Raw genomic sequence first — 19,651 nt, 5'->3', positions numbered from 1 at the left:
CACTTTGAACTTTAGGGTACAAATGTAGGGGCCTGCATGAGGACTTCTAAGCTTAACTACCAACTTAGTTCTGGTCCGCTGCCACCATTCCCTACCCTGGGAAGCTTTTAGAAACTCTCTCACCAATTCCCTGGTGAATACAGATCCAAACTCCTTGGATCTTAAACAAGGAGAAATTGACCCTTCCCCCCTCCTTCCTTTCACCAACTCCTGGTGAATACAGATCCAAACCCCCTTGGATCTTAAAACAAGGAGAAATTGACCCTTCCCCCCTCCTTCCTTTCACCAACTCCTGGTGAATACAGATCCAAACCCCCTTGGATCTTAAAACAAGGAGAAATTGACCCTTCCCCCCTCCTTCCTTTCACCAACTCCTGGTGAATACAGATCCAAACCCCCTTGGATCTTAAAACAAGGAGAAATCAATCAGGTTCTTAAAAAGAAAGCTTTTAATTAAAGAAAAAGGTAAAAATCATCTCTGTAAAATCAGTATGGAAAGTAACTTTACAGGGTAATCAAACTTAAAGGGCTCAAAGGACCCCCATCTGTCTTAGGTTCAAAGTATAGCAAACAAAGATAAACACTCTAGTAAAAGGTACATTTACAAGTTGAGAAAACAAAGTAAATCTAAGACGCCTTGCCTGGCTTTTTCTTACAATTTTGAAATGAGAGACTTGTTTAGAAAGATGGGGAGAACCTGGATTGATGTCTGGTCCCTCTCCATCCCAAGAGCGAACAACCCCTTAAAACAAAGAGCACACACAAAAGCCTTTTCCCCCCCCCCCCCAAGATTTGAAAGTATCTTGTCCCCTTATTGGCCCTTTGGGTCAGGTGTCAGCCAGGTTATCCGAGCTTCTTAACCCTTTACAGGTAAAAGGATTTTGGAGTCTCTGGCCAGGAGGGATTTTAGTACTGTACACAGGAGAGCTGTTACCCTTCCCTTTATAGTTATGACACCCCCCACATCCAAACCCCAGTCCTGAGCGCCCCCCCCGTCCCCACCCACACTCCAAACCCCTCGGTCCCATCCCCGCCACATGAATTTTGTTATGTGCACCAATATGGAGGTGATGGTGCACATAACAAAATTCATTCCCCACATGTGTGGGGAAAATTAGAGGGCATGCTGCTGGACACCCCAGAGTGGACAAAACCACACATTGATTGCTTCAGGAAAAAAAATAAGACTGTGAAATCCTTAACAAACAGCATATCCACCACAATCTTTCCCCTGCCAAGAGGACAGCTGTACAGTCCCTGAAATCCAACCACTAGATAATGATCAAACCTGCAGACAAAGGGAGTATTGTAATTCTCAACCATGATGACTACATCAATGAGGTCAGCTGACCACTTTCCAACAATGCCTACTATAATGAACTTTAAAGAAGACCCCACACCACAATCCACCCAGGAATTTAAAGATACTATCAAATCCTTCCTCAAACAACTCCAAGAGAAACTCTACAACTTCATCCTGCACAAAACTACCCCAGGGATCTTCTACATGCTTCTTGAGATACGCAAACAATGGAACCCCAGCAGACTCATCATACCTAGCCATGGCACTCTTACTGAAGGAATATCCAGACTCATAGAAACTATCCTCAAACCACTCATCACACAAAAGGTCAGCTTCATCCAGGACACACGAAACTTCCTGCACAAACTCTGCAATATTAAGAAGCTCCCTCAAAACACCCTCCTTGCCACCGTGAATGTCACTCCTCTATACCAACGTTCTTCACAATGACAGCATCACTACCTACCTCAAATATCTACAAGACAATGATCAACACTCAGATATCCACCCCAAACACATCACCAAACTCATCCATTTCATCCTCACCCATAACAATTTCACATTCAACAACAAACAGTTTGTTCAAAGCATGGAAACAGCCATGGGTATTAGGATGGCTCCCCAATATGCGAACCTCTTCATGGGCCACCTTGAGGAAGAATTTCTGGAGAAATGCACCATGACATTTTCATCTTCTCGACAGATGACCTAAACTCCGTCAGATTTCCACCACAACTTCAACAAACCACCACCCATCTACTAAACTCTCTCTAGAACACTCCCTCACCACCATCAACTTCCTGGAGACCACGATCAGCTTCAACAATGGATCCCTACAGAAAACTGTGTACAAGAAACTCACGGATCACCACACTTGACTTCACAGATCCAGTAACTACCCCAAACACACCATGCTAGGCACTCAGATACCACAGAATATGCTTTGAGGAGAAAGTCCGGGATACATATCTTACTGCACTTTAAAACTGCCTTCATCAAACAAGGACACTCCACCAGAGATGTTACGTAGATTGCTTCAGGGAACGGGCCACCCAAACACCCTGAAAGAACTTTCTTCAATATGGAAATAAAACTGTCTGACTGCACAACCCTAGTTGTCACCTATCATCCCATACTGGAACCCATACAGGGTATCATTAAATAATTACAACCCATACTCAGTGGGGACCCTGTCCTGAAAGAAAGCTTTCCTGAATCCCCTCTTTTGGCCTTGAAACAACCCCTTACCTCTCCAAATTCATCATCAGAAGTAAGCTCCCCACAGACCAGAACCCACCAACTCCAAGTGGCACCAGCTCCTGCCATAACAGAAGCAAAACCTGAAGACACATCACTATAGCTATAATGATCAATACCCCCCCACAACGCACCCTTCAAGATCCATGGGTCCTACACCTGCCTATCACAACATGTGGTGTACCTCATCGAGTGCCCTATATTCTCCAATAAATAACTAATAATCAGACAGTCATTATTCTCTCAGATAACTCACAAAGAAAAATGATGAAAGACAAAAACACCATATCACTGGTGTTTGAACACTTTTCATGACACAATCACTTCATATCTGACTTCTCAGTCCTCCTCCTCAAAAGAAAACTGCACAACACTTTCAAAAGACAAGCCTGGGAGCTTAAATTCATAACTTTGCTAGACACTAAAATCATGGTTTTAATAAAGTATAGGATTTATGATTTATTACAACAATCTGTAACCCACTACCCCACCTTTTTTGTCCTATGAGCAGGGTGTTAATGAGCCACTTCACCTTAAATGGACCCTTAGCATATATGCTAACTACTTATGCTAAACAATCTGTTCCACACCTTGTATTTAGCTGTGACAATTTGAGAACCCTTCCAAGACTGGGAGAAGAGCTCTGTATAGCTCAAAAGCTTGTATTTTTCATCAACAGAAGTTGGTTCAATAAAAGATATTGCCTCACCCACCTTGTGTCTCTCATATCTTGGAACCAACATGGCTGCAACAACACTGCAAACAACAGAGGGGTTTTTTGTGACTTTTTTATTTTATTTTATTTTTATTTATTTATTTATTTATTTATTTTATTTTAAACAAATCAAATCATTAATTTTTTCCAGTTTAAAAGCCATCTTAAAGGGAAATCATGCTGTAAAATAAATTTACCTAGTAGGAAGATACAAATGCTGTAGTATTCTACTATTAACAAAACTAAAAATTGGAGGAGATCTAAATACTAGAGCCACTTGTACTGAACTCTGAGATCTAGATTTCAAACACCCCAGATTCTGAGCTGTTAAAATGAAGCCTTCTGGATTGGGGGCAAATCTGTCAATTTTTGAGATTAGACTTGAACCATGCGTGTCTGTGGAGTAATGGAACCTGATGAATTGAAGAGATTTGGGGTAAGGGGTAACCCTAAAACTTCTGCTGATACGCAAGTATTGAAAAATATATTTCAGAAGGAAGTTAAAATTATTGGCTTCAGCCACTTAGCCTAAAATGTGATTCTTATGCACTACTTCAATCATTGTGCTTTTTTTTTTTTAAACTTTATTTTACAGTTCAAATTACCGGCTGGTTATGTGGGTTTAGTATTTCTAGCGTTGGCACTCTCCTACTCCCTCTCTTCACCATTACTTGGGCTTCTAAGTGATAAAATGCCAGTGAGTAAAATCTCTTGTTGCTTGTATAGTGTCATATGTACATGACTAGCTTAAATATGCAGAGTAAAAAAGCAGAGAAGTCTCTTTTCTGAAGTCTTAGACCAAGACCCCAATTCTGCAAAGGGGTCCATCTGCCCAGGCCTTTACACCTGCACTGAGTCCCATTTTCTTCAAAGGATCTGAGGTTACATTAAGATCACAAATACACTTGTTCATTATCTTTACTGTTTCTATGTACATTATAGCTGATATACAGCTGGATTTTTAGATGGGCTAAATGCATGGTCAGCCTCTTAGGGCAGGTCTTCACTACGGGGGGGGGGGGGTCGATTTAAGATACGCAAATTCAGCTACGTGAATAGCGTAGCTGAATTCGACGTATCGGAGCCGACTTACCCCACTGTGAGGACGGCGGCAAAATCGACCTCCGTGGCTCCCCGTCGACGGCGCTTACTCCCACCTCTGCTGGTGGAGTAAGAGCGTCGATTCGGGGATCGATTGTCTCGTCCCGACGAGACGCGATAATTCGATCCCCGAGAGATCGATTTCTACCCGCCGATTCAGGCGGGTAGTGTAGACCTAGCCTTAAAGAATCACTACTCCAGGTAGAGCTGGAATTGGGGGGAGGGAGGGTGTGGGGTGGTGAACAAGCTATCAGGACTTCCCCCCCCCCCCCTTCTGGACAAATGTACTGGCCAGCCGTACCTTCACACTCTTAATGAAAAGCTCACTATAGGAATATATTTCAAATGAGCTTGGTATATGTGTGGGCTAGGAGGCTTTGGTGACACAGCCTTTTACCTTTGGAGATCTTTGTTCAAGTCTTATCTGATCACAAGTGCAAATGTATATTTATTTTGACATAGTATGTGTCACTTTTGCCATTTACCAGTGACCACCAATTATGTAGCAAAAAGACAATAGGAAAAGCAGAGAGATTGAATATCCAAAATTATGTGCATGGTCAACTCTGTATGGCAGCAAGCACTTGACAGTAGTGGTTAATGTCACATCAGCATCATGTGCAAACTTACGTTTCAGCAGTATTTTTTTTTTTTTTTTAAGTCCTGAATCATACTGCTGGTGAAAACCAAGCTTTGGGCACCTGGTAGCAGAGTCTGCTTGCAATAGGGTCACAGTGACTTGAAATACCCTCACCTCCTGATTTGTCACCTGAAAGCTTCCGGATGCAATCCCCACAGTAGGCAGTACTTGCCAGGGAGTGGGCATGAGATAGGAAATGTACTGATCAGTGCCTCTCCCATACATCCATCTATGGAGCCTCAGTCAGAATGTAAAGGAGTTTTCCGCAGGGGCCACTTTTAAAAGCTTCATTGGGGGTTGAGGTAATCCAGTCAAACTCTTAAATTTGCCTCTGTTACCTGTCATATCTGCAGCATCTTCTTACACTGGGAGTAGGAGATACTGTAGTGCCATAACTAATGCTGAGTAGCAATGTTAAGTGTAAGGACTCGTACTCTGTTGTGATGGGGAGAGAATATTCACTTTCTCTAGAAAATTATTGTTCTACTTCCTGCTTTCACCCCCAAGAGGTTTGAGCTGCTTCTGAAGGAAGGGAAATGCATCTGAATGAGTCACAAGTATCTTCCTTTTCCCTGGTGGGTTTGAAGTGTTCAGAAGTGCCTTAACCAAATTATTTTTGCCTATGTGCTAGTTTGGCAGATAAGAGTTTGGTTGAGTTTGAATTTCTTCAGACCTTTGATTTCTCTTTCACAGCACCTAAGGAAATGGTTGTTGGTCTTTGGAGGCTTACTGACAGCACTGTCCTTTTTCCTGTTAGGACCTGCTCCCATCTTGCACATTGAAAGGTACAGTTTACCATCTTTTATCTCCAACACTATCAAGTGAGCTTTCCCCATTAATTGGCATTCTGTCTAATTATTACCACTTTATGTAGCCATTCAATGCAAGAGGAGTTTATCTGCTGAGCTTTTGAAAAGAGATACTGTTTTCCTTGCTCAAGCAGCAGAACACAAATGTACCTCCAGATGGGAGCATCAGAATACACGTACGGTTATAATTAAAAAATGACTAGAAAAAATAACTCATCTGTATTGACCTGCAGCCTTTGCCTCTTCAGAGATGTACCTACTCACTTTAGTCTGTGTGTGGGGTGGAGAATAATAAAGGTTAGTTTTGTTGTTACTGGTAAGTCCTCCAGGACCAACATGGCTGTGGGAGAGCAAAGTGATATATTTTGTTAATTCTTGGGATGCATAAGCAACTACGTCTATGTCTTCATGGGTGGGGGTAGAGGGGGGAGGAGGAGGGATCCCACTGAGAGCCATCTTGATGTCATACCCAAGGGGAGACGGGTACTGTGGTGTTTTTTTTTTTTTTTTACCTCAATGTAGCTAGATGAGGTAAACGCTATAGCCCGCATTTGGTATTTATCTCAACTAATTACACTGGGGGGAAAAAAAACTACATTGCCTGTCTCTCCTTGGATATTTATGACATTGAAATGCCTCTCAATGGAAAATCATTGCCCCCCCAAAAAGTGAAGAAAGTCTGTGTTCCATTTGTCAAGCCACCTGTTCTACCCCTATTGTCTTCCAATGATATACTCTGTTACACCTGTGAAATGACACTGATGGCAAGGGTTGCTAAGGTGTAGAGCTGGTTACATTTTTTTCCTAACTTTTGAAGAAGAACATAACCAATTTCAAACATTTTGGGAGGAGTGAGTGGAGGAGAAACGTCAGGAATTAGTTTGTAGGTTTTTTTTTCCCACACCTCTATCTCTACACCGATGTAACTGTGGACTGCAGAATGTTTAGTGTTCTGAAACAAAGACCATATCTTGGATTTAACAACCCCAGGATAAATTTTCAGGGTCAGCAGTTGGTAAAACCATTCTCTGTTTATAAACTGAGCTCCCTGCATAAGGAAATCATTGATGCAACAAACATGGAATCACAGAATTTTTTATTTTTCACAAAGTCCATTTTTCAAATTGGAGCTGCACTATTAAATCTCTTCTGTCAAAACATGCAGGGCTATTTACTGGATGGTTTAAAATGAATATTATAGCGAACGATGGTTTGAAGGGAAAACTAATCTCTGAACCATGGAGAACTGGTGTAACAGTCCTAATTAACGAGAGTAAAGTTTATTTTAAAGAAGTTTTACACCATTCCTTTCAATGCTCATTTTGCAGCAAACTCTGGATGTTTGTCCTAATGCTGGTTTTATATGGCTTTTCCTTTGGGATGACTGGTGTCCCACTGTTTCCTGAGATGCTCAGTTGTGCTTAGTAAGTAATTCTATCTGTTTATATTATTACTAATACTTGGAAGCTCTACAAACAATTTCCAGCCACCTTTTCATTCTCTGAGAGGGAGGGGTGGGGGAACTAATTAATTATTGATCTGAGCCTGAGATGTTGGGTGAATCTTTTGAAAAAGTGACTTAGGCTCTTGTCAAGTGGCTTTCTTGCTTTTTATTTTTTAAAGTGAGCTGGGCTTCTACATCACTTAAGCACTTCTGAATTTTATCTATTGTTCAGGGGATGTGACAACCTCAATATGGTCATGGGGTCCAGCTGGTTTTGGTAGTTTGCATAGCAAGCCATAAGACTAATGTGTATATATATATTTTTAAGGGGACTTTTATTTCAGGTCATTGGAAGGGTTAATATCCAGCAAATACTGTTGTCTCTCTGGGAGACACTACAGTAACAGTTCTATCAGCAGGAGTCAGGATTACTTTAAATGCAGTTTCCCATCTTCCATGCTGCTTGCCCATAGTGGGCTGAGGTCCTCTTGGTTCCATGTTTAGCCAACAGTGTATTTCTCCTTGGAACCAAGGGCTTTCCCCTTTTTCAGACCCATCTCTCAGCTTTCCTTCTCCTATGCCCCATCACAAGACTGACTGTGTATGACATGGATATCCAGTTATCACAGTCTCAAAGGTGATTACGCTGTAGTGGTAGGAATCCCACTTAACATTGTCCTTATCTTCCTTCTCCTAGGGAGGTGGTGCCAGGTGGCTTAAGAGGCAAGACAAGGGGCAGAAAGTTGTAGATCCTCTGTACAGACAAACTTCTCTGTGCTATAGTAGATGCACTTGTGTGTATCTTTATGTAGTTCATATTTCCCTGGAGGGGGGGGGGGGGGCATTCCCACAGGAATAGAGCACTTTAAAAGGAAAGAAATGTACTTAGTGGAAATAACCTGTCTGTCTTTCTCCAGTGACAATGGATTCGAGCAGGGGTTAAGTGCATTAGGACTGGTGTCTGGGCTCTGTGGTGCAATGTGGTCACTTGGGTAGGTACACAGTCATGCTCTATAAACTTCTGGTGTTTTGGTTGCTCTGTGTTACTATAATGTTGCTGGGCTGCTTAAGTGTGTAGAAGAGCTGGCTTGCCCTTTAGCGCCCCCCCTGCTGGCCAAGTATGGCTCTTCAATGTCCTATCTCAATAGTCTGTGCTCTCAGGACCCCTTAAGAATGCCACACAGTCCAAAGGTATAACATGAAATTCCCCTGCTGGGGTTCTACTTTATGAAGTCCAAAGACTTTTTGAAATAAAGTCTTTTGCCCAGATTCAAAATAAAGCCTCCTTGGCCTGCAGTCTCTGTCCCCTCAGGTTCAGGGGTTGCATAGCCCTCTTTCTTGGGGGGGTGGGGAGTCTGTGCTTCCAGGTTCCCAGTAGCTTCCTTCAGAAGGTTCCTTCAGGGACCCTTTCACCTGCTCCCTGTGTAATTTTCTCCCTTCTTTCCCTGTGTTGAAAGAGAGATCCATTGGAAGCCCTTCCCCATCTCCTGTTTTCTAGGTATCTCTGCTTAAGCCTGGTTGGGCAACAGGTAGTCAGTCACAGGTGCACTGGACCCTGCTCCCTCTTAAAGGGGCCAGTCTCCCAGTGACAAATTGATAATGAAAAATCACTTAACTTTTACCTCTGTCATTGTGTTAACCTTGGACCAAAGACTCATTACTAAACTGCTGCCAGGTGGGCATGTTCTGCAGTGATTCAAAATGGGCAGGAAAGGGATAGCAGGATGGAATCTGAACTAATCTTCCTTGAGATGGTGGTGTCTTTCACATCAAGAAATAATTGTTGGTGACTAAGTCTGGGTGAGCCTGCAGTTCCCCTGTGTGTGTGGTTACTTCTTGGCTATCAAAACTCTTGGCGTGTGCTAGCTTAAAGACAGTGACACTGAACCTCCCAATAGTACAAGGAGGGATGCTTGTGCCTGAGATAAAGGATGTAGTGACGTTCCCATCACTACTCCCAATTTCTACCCTCTGTCTCCCCCTCCGCTCTCCTGCCAATCATCACTTTTCCCCTTCATTGTCTGGGCAGTTTGATGTGTGGATAATTTGGCATTTTGAGGTAGGGGTGAGTGTGTGTTCAGGGCTGGCTCTAGATCAAATGGCACCCAAGGCAAGGAGTGCCTTTGGTGCTCCCCCCCCCTACTTTTTTTTTTTTGCATTTGTAGCCCATTTCATAACTTTGATGCACAATTTGCATGCATGATTTATCCCTGTCATATAAGACTATCAATTTGCATGCTAGGAGCTGTAAATCTGCATTTATCCATGCCATATATAAGAAAATAAAAAAAATCCCTCTAAGCTTATAGAAACGTCTTAATTTTAAGAATAACTGAAGTGTTCTAACATCACAAAATTGAACTGTACACTGACATTGGGTGGAGCAGTATTAATTAGTGTCACAGTAGGTGACAGCCTTAGAATGTTAACCCTAGTCCTTTAGTTCAAAAGGTCGCTTTTCTTGCCTTTGCCCTCGTAAGCTGAAGCACAGCGTCAGAGATCCAAAGACTGGCAATGGCATTTTCAAGCAATGAAAGAGCAAGCGATGTCAGTCTCTCATTGGCCATCATTAAGGCTGAGATTTAATCATGGGTATTTTTAGTAAAAGTCATGGACAGGTGACAGGCAAGAAACAAAAATTCATGGCCCAGGACCTGTCCATGACTCTTTATTATATAAATACCCCTGAATAAAACTTAGCAGTTCCTGAGGCTCCAGGTGCTGCTGCTCTGGGGTCCACCAGGACACCACTGCTGTGGGGGCCTGGGGACCGATGGCTAGCCCCTGCATTGGCTGTGGGGGCTGACTTCCCCCAGCCACCCCTGCTCTGAGTCCCTGGGGACCACTGCTTGGGCACTCCCCGGGGCCAGCCACCCTGGAATTGCCTGAGCAGTGGCCTGTGCGGCTGGCTCCCAGGCCGCTCCAGTGGCACCCAGTGCTGCTGGCTGCAGGACACCCGAGCAGCTGTGTAAGGGAGTGGACTCACCCCTGCGGCACCTCCTGCTGGTTGTCTGTGGGAATTAGCTTGTCACAGGCTCCGGAGCACCCTCTGCAGGCTGGTGATCCACCTTACCTCAGTCTGGCCCCCGTGTTCCTCCCAGGACCTGGTGCCCCGTTATCTGGGGTGCTGCCGCCTGGCAGTAACCCCACAGTTCTGGGTCTCCCCCTCCCAGGGGAACCCCCACCCACTATCCCCACTTCACCTCAGTCTTGGCTACTGCCAGTCATTACTTAGCCCCCGTTCACTGGGGCAGACTGCAGTGTATCAGCCACGCATCACAGGCAAAGGGGTTTGGACCTGCTGCCTCTGCCTACCTGTGGGCTGCCCCTTTTCAACCCCAGTACCCAGTTGGCCTTACCCTAGGCCTGCAGCCTGGGGGATTTCCAGGCTAGAGCTCCCCAGCGCCTCTTGCCTCCCCCAGTCCTGCTCCACCTTAGGTACCCAGGTACACTCCCTAGCAGCCAGGCCCTTCTCCCTCTAAAGGCAGAGAGAGAGAGAGTGTGTTTGCTTGAGCTCCAGGCTCAAGCCTTTATAGGGCCAGCTGGGCCCTGATTGGGGCATGGCCCCAGCTGAGCCTGCCTCCCACTCAGCCTGGGCTGTTCCCCCTGCCACAGCCCTCTCGAAGGGCTGTTTTAAGCCCTTCCGGGCAGGAGCGGGTGGCCACCCCGCTACAAGCTGGCCCCGGGATCAGCTGCACCAGCCATTGCAGCTGCGAAAGTCACTGAGATCGTGGAAAGTCACGGAATTTGTGACTTCTGCAACCTCCGTGACAAAATCACAGCCTTAGCCATCATTGATCAGATATACATTTTAATGAGCCTGAGCTTCAAAAAGCTGCGCTTACCACTTGAGACTGTGATTGGCAGCGTGAGCAGAATCCTCAAAGCTATCCACACATTAGGAAAAGTATCCTTCAGCTTTGCATCATGAATGAATTGGAAAACTTGGAGTGGAGGGTGCTTCCCATGTTGCAAAATGTGATGGATGTTGTCCAATTCGACATAGAGGTCTTTATCGTTGACATCTGAACATTCCCCATGTGTCAGCTTCCAGTGAAGGTCTGTACAATTGTTCGAGTGTTTTCCTGTCCACTGGCAGCTTACTAAGGGCATACAAAAAAACCCAGGTCTTTTCATGGTACTTCATTTGTCCAAACCTTTCTTCGATGGACACTTGAGCAGCAGTAATGAGTGAGCAAAAAAACTCCCTCCTGAATTTTTCTTCCAAGCTTCCCATCACCTCATCTCTTCCCTTGTAACCAAACTCTCTCTTCTTCAAATGAATATGAGTTTCCTTGAAGAAAGGCTCAACTCCTAAGTTTTCTGCCATTTCTTTGGCAGCAGTGATGGCACCTTCAAATCCGTTGTCTCTGTAGGCCACAATGAAATCAGGGCAGCTTCTAGTCAAAGTAGCAGCAGTTGTGACGTCCATTGACTGAGTTTTTAATGCTTTGCTTACAACATTTACTTGGAACAGGATATCGTGTCAAAGCACAATTGAGATCAGAAATTTGAAGTCCGTGATCCGGTTGGCCAGGCTTTGCGCCTCATGTTGGATTCCGGCCTCGGCTTTACTCGACTGCTCCAGTTCCATCAGGGCATCATAAACCTCAGTCACTTGGTAGCTCACTGGCCTTATGCTGTCAATGTGGCTCTCTGTGAGTGTCACCTAGTGGCTTCATGGTCAGATTTGTCGTTATCCGTGAGAATCTTCCACCTGATAGTTGATGCTGAAAACAGGAGGTATATCCTTTGCAATACTCTGAAGAGAGATACTGATTCTAAAGAAGATGCTCCTGCCTCTGACAGAACCAGATTGATGGCATGGCAGCCACAAGTCATGAAGAAAGCTCTTGGATTCAGTGCCAGGATCCTTGCCTGGACGCCACTGTTTCTTCCCTTCATGTTCATGCTGTTGTCATAGCCTTGGCCACGGCAATCCTGAAGCTTTATTTTATTCTCATTCAAAACATTCATAAACAGTTCTGTTAGGCTTTTTCCAGTCCAGTCATCCACAGACTGGAAACAGGTAGTGTTTCTTTACTTGGATACAGCCTTCTTCGTCATCAACAAATCTTACTATAAATGACGTCTTCTCATTGTGACAAATGTCCGGAGTGCAGTCCATTATTACGGCATAGTACTTCGCTTTGTCAAGCCACATCAATATGTTATCAAGTATCTTCCTTGCCACAAGGTCAATCAATTCATTTTGAATTGTTTTGCTGCGGTAATGGTCCATAGCTTCTTTATGAACTACTCGATGTAGGTGCTCACTCATGACATCATTGGAGCTCTACCCAACTGAGGAAATTACTGTTAAGTTGTTCACTGAACATATCCAACAAGCCCCAGAAAGCCAAATTATTCTTTGCAAGTAATTTGAGATCAGATGCTTGTGCACTTTCCTCCAATGCTGGGTTTCTACATTTAATAATGCACTAGTTTTCTCTGTGTCTGCATTTATTCAGCTTGAGTCTGGCCTTGACCTCCAACCGTTTGGAGTAGGCTGTAAAATGGCCAGGAGACTTTTTATGTTGCTTCAGAGCATCAGCTAAATTATGCTGGTAATTGTACCTGGAAAGCAGAAGCGATGATTTGGCTTTGTCAAATATTTTGCAACAAAAATAGAATACTTTGGCTAGTTTACTCAAACACAACTGACAATGCCAATTCAGTTTCTCACCATTCTCGAGCACTCTTTCGCAGCGTGACTTTGAGATGTGTCACTTCTGCCCATTTACTGGAAACATCATATCCTCAGTTTTGCCTGGCCCGTTCAAAATTGTACGATCAATATTGGCAGAGTTTAGGATTGCTGGCCATAAAACAGGATCTGATGTATCCATTTGCAGTGTGCAATTTTTCTCACTGCTGTTTCTGTCATTGTGCAAGGCTGATTCTTCATCATTTCTCTCCTTTTCATGTAAACCAGTTTTTTTTTTCTTTCACATTACGCTCCTTTTCATGTGAGTCACATTCTTCTTCTTTGCTCTCCTTTATGCCGCCAGGAAAACTGGGTGATTCTCCATCACTTTCCTCACATTTCCATTTCTTATCTTCAGGTAAATCTGTTAATTCCTTAGTAATAGGACTGCCATCATTTACACTTTGCTCCTCAATTTTATTTGCACTGGGACGATCGCTACTACCTAAAGCCTGGTCTATATCGAGCTGTTTCAGATATTTTTCCATCAAATTTACCCCTTGATGCAAACTAGATTGCAATTGAGCTTTTTGTTTCCTATACTGAGCTCCTGAAGGCTTCTTTTGGGAGCATCTTTTACTTTCTATGGGGGAAAACAGCATTGGGGAGAGCAAAAGTCTATGTTCCGCAGTCTTAGAAAGTCATCAAACATTATGTGTTAAGCATGGCAAAAGAAGTAACAGTATTTCTTTTATATTGTTGCTTAGATAGGGGTTTGATAGATATCACTGGTGTCTCATTAAATATATCCTTTATTAGTCACTACTTACACTCTTCAAGTCTTAAAACACAAGTACACTTTCACAATTACACAATAAAACAAGGTTCACAATATCGCAGATGCATTCTCACTTCACTTTGTTTTTATATCTCACTGACTGACTGGTGACACCCCGCCCCTTACATACCCATGAGGGCATGGCTGACCACATTCTAGGAGGTTCAAGGAAAATGTAGCTCTCAAAGTCTGGAGGGTTCCACAAAATTCTAGAAAGGTCCAGAACATTCTCAAAGGTTAGTGAAAAATGAATCCACATGTGGAATACCTGAAACACTTTACTTCAAACATTCTATTTTCCCTAACAAGAAAAACAGGACCCTGAGCCCAGTGTCCCAAGTCCAGCACCTCAAGCGGTTGCCTAGGTTACCTGCCCCTGAATCTGGCCCTGCATGTATTTGGCTAGAAGGGAGGGGTTCCAGAGTTTCTCACCCAGTTGCTGCCACCAAGTGAGTGGAAGTTGAGGAGGTCATGAGGTATGCCACAGCCAGTGCTCTGCCCACCCTGCTTGTGTTGATAGCAGCACACAGGCAACAGCAGCACAAACCATAGCTTTGGGCAGCATTTTCCAGGATGTTAGTCTGCCCTGCTTTATCATCCGTATTGGCAGCTGATGGGATTTAATGGAACAGGAGTGGGATGCTCTCTGCTGAGTGACTGAAATGCTGGCTGTCCAATAGTGCAGGACAGTTGAGAGCAATGCTGGGTATATGACAGCAGCCTGGTGGATGTAGTAAAGAGGTATGTACAGTCCTCTCCTGTTACTAAATCTGTCTTTAGATCTTGTAAAAAGCTACTTCAGTTTACACGAAGTGAATTGTGAACAAACAATAATGTTGTGCTAATGCATGAGAATGATGCTGTACTGTGCTTTTCAAAAAAGCTGAGCACGCACTATTCACATGGAAATCAATGGACCTTTCAAGGTGTTCAGCTCCTCAGAAAACCAGGCCCCTATATAAGTAGTCTAACTTTGAACACAAGGCCCCACTCCTGCATTGAGTTCTAGCATCTACCTGGGCACGGTCCCATTTAAATCAGTGGGACTATGCATGGGCACAGGAGTCAACAGGACACAAGTCTGAAAACCTATGTTAGTTTATATTCTGCGTAGCTTCCCACTCCCCCCCCCCCCCCCGCCCCACTTCACAAAACCTTAGTTTGGTGCATTGACTACACTGAAAGACCCTGTGTCAAACCGCTCTAGCATGGGACTACTCCATAGATGTCTGCCAGCTGATGTGCCATCTGTACATAAGTTATAGATCTGAAACCTCGTGTCTCAGATTGTGATAAAGAATCTCTTAGCTGTGGATGTTGTAATTTCTTCTCTTTGAGGTACCCATACTTCTTCTCTTTGATATTTTTAGAGGTTTTGTAGGACCAACGTTAGGTGGATTCCTAAATGAGAGGCTGGGGTTTGAATGGGCTGCCGCCATACAAGGAGGATGGGCGTTATTAAGTGTAAGTAAAGCTAGTATTCTTGCTTGTTGCTTTTATTGCAGACTGCAACTGTAAAATATTACACAACTATAATAATTGGTGGCCGTTTCTTTAAAGGGACTATCTATTGGAATATTCTATATCCTAGAGGCCTCACGAAGAAGAAGGTACTGTGGGACTTCCATTCTTTACATCCATTTCCAACCAGATTTAAAAGGTTTTCATTAAGGCTAGGTCTACACTGGGGGGGGGGGCGGGGAGGAGGAAATCGATTTAAGATACGCAAATTCAGCTACGCGAATAGCGTAGCTGAATTTGACGTATCCTATTCGACTTACCCCGTTGTGAGGACGGCGGCAAATCGACTGCCATGGCTCCCCCGTCGACGGCGCTTACTCCTCCTGACGAGGTGGGAGTATGCGCGTCGATTCGGGGATCGATTTATCTGTCTAGATGAGACGTGATAAATCGATCCCCAAGAGATCGATTTCTACCCACCGATCTGGGCGGGTAGTGTAGACTAGCCCTAAGGAAAACACAAAATCAGCTTAGTAATGAAAGAGACTTTAAACACTTCTGGGGCACAGACTACACCTGCATTTGTTTGGGTTTTTTGTTTGTTTTTTGTTAAATAATGCTAGCATTATGTATTCAAAAAGTATCCAGAAGTTCTGTCACACACATTGCCTTTCCTTCTTTTCCCTTCCCCCTCCACTCACAGATCCAGCCTACAGATTCCTCCAGGCACAAATGAAGAAAGAGTTCACCTTTTGGCTAGTGAGACGTAGCCAGAAATATTTTTGGATCACTGTTCATTTTTTATAGTTAACTTAGTGATGAGAGGAGTGGACTTCACACACATAAACACGCAATACTGCATAATTCTAGAGCTGGGGGTGGGGGAGATCTTCCCATAATGCACAATGAATTGTGGTTTATTTGTAACGGCAATATATTACTCCAGGGCTGTTCTGATACTTGGATATTAAATGTTGAATGCCTTTCTTTTGGATGTCCCTGCCGTACATTAGTTGAACTGGTAAATATCAGATGTCAGCTGGCTTATCTGTGTTCACTGTACAGTGTTCTGAAAAGCGGTTTTGCCCAATGTGAAAGAATTTTATTTCAGGATGTTCTACTTTTTGTACTTGTATCTGCTGGAGACTATTCCAGATAGTCTGTCACGACCATATTTTTTTCTAATGTGTATTTTCCTTTTTTAAAGGGAAGATAGTGGTTAAAAATATCATAACTGATAATATAAGATGTTCAAAGGGAATTTTGAAATGCTCTGTTAAATAAAACCAATTAACTTCTTATTTCTAAATTCTGTGAATTTCTTTAGCCAAATGAGATTAAAAGTGAGGGTGGAAAGGAAGTCCACAATCTCCCTTGTCATCCTAACAAACTCAGGAGTGGGAAAGAAAGGCTAAAGTGGGAGGGGTGAGTTTACACAGTGGGTCATATTAAAGAAGTATGGTGTTGGGCCTGTTTAGACCAGGACTGAATTTGGCTCATGATGGAGATGGGGTTGGGTGGACTTAGGGTCTGTATTACTAGTGGATGCCAGTTGGGCCACTTACCTCTTCAATTATAGCAGAGTTTATTTCTTCAATATATAAAAAATACATGCAAGATTCCCATCTCCAAAAGCTCTGAGCACTCTGCCATCACTGTAAAGCACCATGGCTTCTATCAGGAGCACCCAGTGAGCCTCACCTCTTTAGAGTGCTGCTGGCTGCTCTCATGATAAACCCCACCCCTACCACAGTCTTCCGCAAAGTCTTGGAGAAACAGATAGGCTCTGAAGGCAATTAGGAGTGAAAGGAGAGGGAGTTTCAAACTCAAGGGGCTGCTGTTAAGATCGACCTGCCAGCAGCATTTTTGCTGTATACCAAGAGGATTTTAAGCACTTTGGATGATCACAACTGTTGCAATATTGAACTGGGAGAGGTGGCCCTTTCTCTTGGCTAAGGATTTTGGTATTATAGAAGCTGTGGAGGTTTCCTGTCTCTTTAAGAGCGATTTTGGCACCCTTACTTGAGAAGAGAGAGAGGAGTGGTTTTGGTGGTTCTCTAGCTTCTACTCTGAGGACTTCTAGTGACATGAACACACATGATCTCTGGAGTGGCACCTTTTCAGCCTTAGACTCCCTGTACTATCAACATGCAGCAATAACTAAACCATGTTTCAGCTTGGTTTGAATATTGCTTTGTAGTCGAGAGGGTGCCAAAGAGCTACTTGTATTATCTTGTTTCTTGGTAAGGAACCTCTCACTAGAGCTGGTCAAAAACTTTTCAACAGAATGAATTTTTTCCAATATGTTGTAATATTCTATGGAACAGAAATTCCAAGTTTGACCAGCTTTGCTTCTTCCCATGTAGTTCCTATTTATGCCTTACTCCCTCTCTATAGGAAGGGTGGGGGAGCTCTCGCCATCTGCTCCAATGCAGTGCTCTCTGCCTCCCTTCAAAGGCACACTTGCAGTGGTTCCCCATTGTGCATGCCAGACTATGAATCACACCAAATCTCTGGTTTATGTGCTTTAGGATCTGGGGTAGCTCAAATCCCTTGCATGTCTTTGCAAGAATTTGAGGGGGAGGTACCAAGATTGAAGTCAGCAGAAGCTGAATCCCAAATTTAATCTAAATGCTAGAAGAGGATTGTAGGATGGTGGATTGTGGGGCCAGTGGCAGGTTGGTCAGCTGGCTCATTATAATGAAACCAGTGATACCTTGTTTTCAGTATTATCTACTGGATCACCACTGGAAAATTAGGATGTTTTGTTCACCATTGCTCTGGCTGCTTAAGCATGCTGTCTCTCACACCTCTTCTCTGACCACTTGCCCTTGATAACCCTGTTTGATAGGCCATCAGGACTCTTTCTCCATCTTGGCATCATATAGCTCTTCCTGTTTCTAGGTGCCCATAGCAAACAATGATTTTTCAACCTAAATATTCTGAAATTGAGTTCTGAATGAGACTCTTTGGTGCAGGACAACTCATAACTGTACACAGAAATTTTTGTAGAGGCTGTGGGTATAATTTTAAAACTTTATAATTTTAAAACCCACCAGCTGCTTCCAAAACTTGACTTAATTTTCCACCCCGGATATGCTTGCACAAGACAGCTCTTCACAGTACACTGAGAAGCTTGGCTGAAAGGATGTTGGATTTTTCTGAGATTTGTAATTTTCATCTTTGCTTCCCCCAGGCAGTAAAGCTTGGCCAATGTACATGGCAGAGGGGCATTGCTGGCACATGGCATATATCACATTGGTAGATGTGCAGGTGAACGAGCCTCTGATGGTGTGGCTGATGTGGTTAGGTACTATGATTGTTTCCATTGAATAGATATGTGGACAGAGTTGGCACCAGGGTTTGTTGCAGGGTTTGGTTCTTGGGTTGGTGTTTTTGTTGTGTGGTGTATAGTTGCTGGTGAGTATTTGCTTCAAGTTGGGGAGCTGTCTATAAGCGAGGACTGGCCTGTCTCCCAAGATCTATGAGAGTGAGGGATCGTCCTTCAGGATAGGTTGTAGATCCTTGATGATGGACTGGAGAGGTTTTAGTTGGGGACTGTAGGTGATGGCTAGTGGCGTTCTGTTACTTTCTTTGCTGGGCCTGTCTTGTAATAGGTGACTTCTCGGTACCCTTCTGGCTCTGTCAATCTGTTCCTTCACTTCACCAGGTCTAACATCAAATTACCTTGTGTTGCAATATTTGTACATAAAACATCTTACTATTCATATAACAATATCAGGCAGTGGTTATATGAAGCCTTGCATTTAGGTACAAAATATTTGCAAATGTATGGAAGAAGCTTATGCCATCTTAAGCATTTGAGAAACAACAAAGGGTTTACACCTTTGGGTGGAAAACACGGATTGGAAGTAACCAGTATCTTCTGTAAAATGTTTCCCACCATAAATGTTCTCCAAGTTTAAAGAATGAAGATTTTAGTGTACTTACAAAGAAATAAATTTCAGTAAAGATACTTCTAGAATTCTTTGTGTGGGTACAGGCCCACTTCTAGAATTCTTTTTCTTGGTATAGGCCTGCTTTAGCTTTATTGCTCTGATAACAATATGCAGTTCTGGATACCCTGATATATTGACCGGAATGGGAACCTGAAGATTAGTTTGAATGTTGAAACTGAGTGTTTTTGGTGGCTTTTAGGGCTGTCAAGAGATTAACCTTGCGGTTAATTTTTTTTAAACAATAATAGAATACCATTTATTTAAACTTTTTTGGATGTTTTCTACATTTTCAAATATATTGATTTCAATTACAACACAGAATACGAAGTGTACAGTGCTCACTTTATATTTATTTTTGATTATACGTATTTGCAATGTAAAAAAAACAGAAATAGTAATTTTCAATTAACCTAATACTAGTACTGTAGTGCAATCTCTTTATCATGAAAGTTGAACTTACAAATGTAGAATTATGTA

General features: G+C 43.2%; 1 protein-coding gene across 2 annotated transcripts in view; it reads left to right on the top strand.

The window, feature by feature from the left end:
• Positions 1-15,985, top strand: part of LOC135876597 (MFS-type transporter SLC18B1-like) — a 41,787-nt gene extending 25,802 nt beyond the window's left edge. For both annotated transcript variants that reach the window (XM_065401865.1, XM_065401864.1), the window contains exons 8-14: positions 3,871-3,972; positions 5,710-5,801; positions 7,154-7,249; positions 8,187-8,261; positions 15,125-15,218; positions 15,315-15,364; positions 15,919-15,985. In XM_065401865.1, coding sequence (XP_065257937.1) covers positions 3,871-3,972; positions 5,710-5,801; positions 7,154-7,249; positions 8,187-8,261; positions 15,125-15,218; positions 15,315-15,364; positions 15,919-15,985 — 576 coding nt within the window. The remainder of the gene's footprint in view (positions 1-3,870; positions 3,973-5,709; positions 5,802-7,153; positions 7,250-8,186; positions 8,262-15,124; positions 15,219-15,314; positions 15,365-15,918) is intronic.
• Positions 15,986-19,651: the final 3,666 nt, after the last annotated feature.

This window comes from Emys orbicularis, chromosome 3 (assembly GCF_028017835.1).
Source record: "Emys orbicularis isolate rEmyOrb1 chromosome 3, rEmyOrb1.hap1, whole genome shotgun sequence".
In the NCBI taxonomy this organism is placed as follows: Eukaryota; Metazoa; Chordata; order Testudines; family Emydidae; genus Emys; species Emys orbicularis.
The sequence above is the reverse complement of the archived record's forward strand: the minus strand, read 5'-3'. Positions and strand labels throughout refer to the sequence as shown.